Source organism: Palaemon carinicauda, chromosome 7 (assembly GCF_036898095.1).
Source record: "Palaemon carinicauda isolate YSFRI2023 chromosome 7, ASM3689809v2, whole genome shotgun sequence".
NCBI classification, from domain to species: Eukaryota; Metazoa; Arthropoda; class Malacostraca; order Decapoda; family Palaemonidae; genus Palaemon; species Palaemon carinicauda.
This window is the reverse complement of record NC_090731.1, coordinates 91,140,211-91,145,210: the sequence shown is the minus strand read 5'-3', so window position 1 is coordinate 91,145,210 and position 5,000 is coordinate 91,140,211. Positions and strand designations below refer to the sequence as shown.

Genomic DNA, 5,000 nt, shown 5'->3' with positions numbered 1-5,000 from the left:
GATAGTTCGATTGGTAAAGACATCCCTGCAGGCATTGTTTCGGCTCAGGGCATATGTTCGAATCCTTTTCCAGCCAGAAGCATTCATCATAAGTGAATTTCCATTGGATATACATTCCCTAAGGTATTAACTGCCATTGTGGTTGATATTTACGAAAAGGATTATATACAGAAAATGGAATTCCATTTGAACGATGAAAGCACTAAGAAGGAATTAAGAAAAAAGACCCTATTGATTCTGTGAATAGTAATTACAATAAAAACGGGAAAATAATTGAAATGGAATGAAGATCCGATAAAAAGGTTTGTACAATCTCAATAATATTACCATATATGTGTGGGACTATTTAAAGTATCCAAGTTCCATCTCATATGCAAATGTAAAAGTACAATGTACACCTGATTAACAAATTGAATAGTGTGCAGATTAACAGTACTTCAAGATTTGTCAGTTCAGACGTAGTTTCACTATTCACTAAAGTACTTATTAATGATGTGTTGGAATTTGTAGCATAAACTTTGTATAATAGGCAATTGAATTAACACTTTCCAAAAGTATCGTAATAGAATTAATCAAAATTTGTTTAAAAGATTGTAAATTTAGATTTAATGGGAAATTATATACACAAACTCTTATTATGGCTATAGGTTTCCCATGGCCATATCAAAAGTTTGAAACTTAAAGTAAAATCACACTTAATAATATGAAGGGGTCTTGTTACATCGACGATATTATATGTGTGTAACCAGGAAATTAAAATATAGATAACTTTTTTCATAGATTGTATAGTTTGGTACCGTCAATAGATTTTACTATGAAGATGAAAAAATGATTTGATCTTACCTTTTCTAGACTGTCGTGTACACAAGTGCAATAATAGACTTAACTTTAGTGGGTAGAAGGTTGGCCAGGGCACTAGCCACCTGTTGAGATACTACCGCTAGAGAGTTATTGAATCCTTTGACAGGCCAGACAGTACTACATTGGACCCTTTTCTCTGGTTACGGTTCAATTTACCTTTGCTTATACATACACCGAATAGTCTGTCCTATTCCTTCCACATTATCCTCTATCCTTATTCACCTGGCAACACTAAGATTACCAAACAATTCTTTTACACCCAAGGGATTAACTACTGTACTGTAACTGTTCAGTGGCTGCTTTCCTCTTGTTAAGGGGTAGAAGAGACTATCAAACTATAGGGTACCTGACACTTGCACGCATTCGTGGCACACACTGGCACGCATTGATGCGCGAACTCGCGTGAACGAGCCGTGAAAATGTCGTGAACAGTGAAGGAACTCGCGTGCCAGAGCGTACCAATGCGTGCCATGCGTGCCCAGAACTTTGAAATGTTTAAAGTTTGTGGCACGCATTGGCACGCACTAAATGGCAGTGAATTTAGTCGTGAACGATGCGCCAACTGGAGTGAACTGGAGTGAACAGTGCGGGAACTGGCGTGAACTGGAGTGAGCGATGCGGGAAGTGGCGTGAACTTTATAATGAAGAGAAACAAAAAGGAAACGAAAAAATTAATGAAAAGGAAAGAAAAATAAACCTAATAAATTTTTATATCTGCTGTTTTAATGTGAAAAAAAAATTATATCTTATTTCAAACTATTTCTATAACTTTATAATGAAGAGAAACAAAAAGGAAACGAAAAAATTAATGAAAAGGAAAGCAAAATAAACCTAATAAATTTTTATATTTGCTGTTTTAATGTGAAAAAAAATTATATCTTATTTCAAACTATTTCTATAACTTTATAATGAAGAGAAACAAAAAGGAAACGAAAAAAATAATGTAAAGGAAAGAAAAATAAATCTAATAAATCTTTATATTTGCTGTTTGAATGTAAAAATAAAATGATGTCTTATTTCAAACTATTTCTATAACTTTATAATGAAGAGAAACAAAAAGGAAACGAAAAAATTAATGAAAAGGAAAGAAAAATATAAACCTAATAATTGTTTATATTTGCTGATTGAATGTAAAAATAAAATGATGTCTTATTTCATGCACACACTTATTTTCCTCTATTACCAATCAAGACCCAAAACCTTTGTTTTAAATAAAAATTAGCTGAAAAATAAACCCAAGAAATTTTTAAGTTTGCTGTTTGAATGTAAAAATAAAATGATGTTTTATTTCATCAACATACTTATTCTTTTTTATTACCTTAAAATGAAGAGCAAAACAAATTTTTTCTGTTTGCTGTTTTAATGTAAAAATAAAATGATTTCTTATTTCAACACACTTTTTTCTCTATTACCTTAAAATCAACAGCCTAAAAACTTTTCATGTTTGCTGCTTTTAATGTTAAAATAAAATGCTTTCTTAATACTTGTACCTATTTTATGTCTGCTATTTATATGTAAATCAAATGCTTTCTTATTGAAACAAAAATAAAGGGCAACAAAAAATACAAACGAAAAAGATACGTTTCTTCTCCTCAATGCAATGGTGTCTCTGACAGAAAGCATTGTTGTCTCTTCCGAAGCCAATCCAAGAATGTCCTCGGGTTGGAGAAGCCCCGTTTTTATATGGAGTGGCCAATTCGTGAACTGGCGTGAACTGGTGTGAACGATGCGGAAACGATGCGGAATGATGAGCGAACTCGCGTGAACGTGTATTGAACTTCTCGTGAACTACGCGTGCCAATTCGTGCCATCGCGTGAACGTCGCGTGCCAGTGCATGGCAAAAATGCGCGCAAGTGTCAGGTAGGCTTATGATAAACAGCTCTTCTATGAGAAGGTCGCGACAAAATCGAACTATTATTCTCTAGCCTTAGGCAGTGCCATAGCCTCTCTACCATAGTCTTTGGTTAGAGTTCTCTTGCTTGAGGGTACACTCAGGCACAGTATTCTATCTTATTTCTCTTTATCTTCTTTAGTTAAGTTTTTATAGTTTATTTAGTATATATTTATTTTAATGTTGTTACTGTTCTAAAGATATTTTTATTCCTTTTTTTTCTCACTGGGATATTTTCCCAGTTTGAGCCCCTGGCTTATAGCCACCTTCTTTTCCAGTTGGGGTTGTAGCTTAGCAGGTAATAATAATAATAATAATAATAATAATAATAATAATATGATTTTGGCTTCCTCTTCTCTCACTTCCCAAATCACTACTAGTGAAGACAATGAAGTTTTTTATGTTGATTGGGACACCTTGAACAAAATAACTACAAAAGTCCATAATTCAGACGTGGTGAACAACATTGGAGGTATCCTGATACAAGAAGTGAAACCAAACACTGACACTGCCAACGTAATATGACTCGCTATTTAAAAGTTGAAACCCCACCAAGTTTCCCCCTTTTCCTTTTCATTTTTATGGTTGATTAGGGCCCAGATCTCCAATAGGAACTACATTCATTCCACCCATCAAAAACAATAACATGTACTCTGGAGTGCATCCAAGAGTACCGAATATGGTTACTTATGCAAATGGTCAACGGCATAAAAGAAACACAACAGATCTCTGGATTTCGAGGCTTCATTTCAGCTACTGGCAAAACACCATCTCGAAAGTCGACCATTGGCTACTTCAACCCCATCAATTAGCTGTTCAATGAATATTCTATCATCAGAGAATTGTTGAAGTGATTAGAAGATGCTACATTGTAGGTTGTCAGAGGTATATTATCTGCGCATATGACCTTGGAGGTTATGTGAAAGCACTCCCTTTATTTGGAAATTTCCAGAAGAGTACAAGAACCATATGAAAACTTCTGGGCCTTTTAAAACCGTGATGAACTATATGTGCATGTTGACTGATTATAAATGCATTGGTTCACGCTACTCTTAAATCCTCCTTGAGCTTGGACTTATAAGCAATGGCTGCCTTAAGAGTGTGCTAAAACGGAAAGCATGTTCAAAAGCTCTGTTCTGTCTCATGATGGTAAGTGAAGTAATGGAGCAATTGTTGATTGAGTGCTTTATTGAAGAGAAGAATGTAGAGATCACTAACCTGGTGATATTAAGGCATTTACGTTTTTTATCTATGGCTATCCCAAAGAAAAATCTATTGACAGTGTGCGTGGAGTCATGTTAAGGAAAATGGTTGGAAAAGATGAGCAACTGACAACGAAATCTAAGATTGGGCTCTCCCAATTGTCACCTTACCGAAACAATCTTATCCCCCCCATTGATTGTGTGAACCATCGTTTTACTATCTACAAGAGAGCATATATTCCAATCTTGTAGTCTCCAAAGCCATAAGATCCTGGACAAGGTTGGGAAAAAATGATGAGGGCATTATGGAGCTATTGTGATCATGATAGCCTTAGCTGAGAAGACTACAGAGGAGATGGTACAGTGTGATGACGACATTGAGGAAGAACAGTATAACCAGGATAGTGATTATGAAGATCATCTCAGTGATTATGAAGGCTAGATCAAAATATGAACATAAGACATTTTTGGCAGTCTTCATGGTTTCAATATTATCAAGTAGTGGGTCTGTGCATTATTTTAACACCTGTTAATCCGATCCCTATGTAATATATTTACACATATTAGTTATGATAATGAGTGGAATGGAAAGTACCAAGGCAATGATCCAGGAACTCTATTTAAGGATCTTTTGGAGCATAAAAAACCTTTTTACCTTTAAAAAGAGGCACTGAAACAAGATGTGTCAAAATGGAATTTCACAATAAACTTATTACAAAAATACTTCTTTTCAATATTTTCATATATTTTTACAGAGAGGTTTAATGATGTTGTACAAAGGTTACATAAGTTGTACTAGTTTAAAAAAACGGCCAATATATGTAGTTTTCCCCTGCAAATTTGAAACTAATAGGGTAGGTTCTAGAGGTACAGGGGAGATAACAGAAAATGGTGTAATTTTTTATGTTTGGGTCTTTGACTTGATCTTTTGACCCATGATGACGTCATCGATGCCCTAATTGAATAATTAAAGATTTATTTGTGATGGTGCAGGCTGCAACCTTTCTAATGATACCTAACTTGTACCTGTCATTAATTTCTTTCT

The 5,000-nt window shown here is 34.6% G+C and overlaps 1 protein-coding gene across 1 annotated transcript in view; it reads left to right on the top strand.

Annotated features, from left to right (window-relative positions):
• Positions 1–4,277: 4,277 nt before the first annotated feature.
• LOC137644440 (glutamate receptor ionotropic, delta-2-like) overlaps positions 4,278–5,000 on the top strand; it is a 108,931-nt gene continuing 108,208 nt past the window's right edge. Inside the window, exon 1 of the mRNA XM_068377416.1 lies at positions 4,278–4,392. Within this exon, the coding sequence (XP_068233517.1) occupies positions 4,278–4,392 (115 nt within the window). The remainder of the gene's footprint in view (positions 4,393–5,000) is intronic.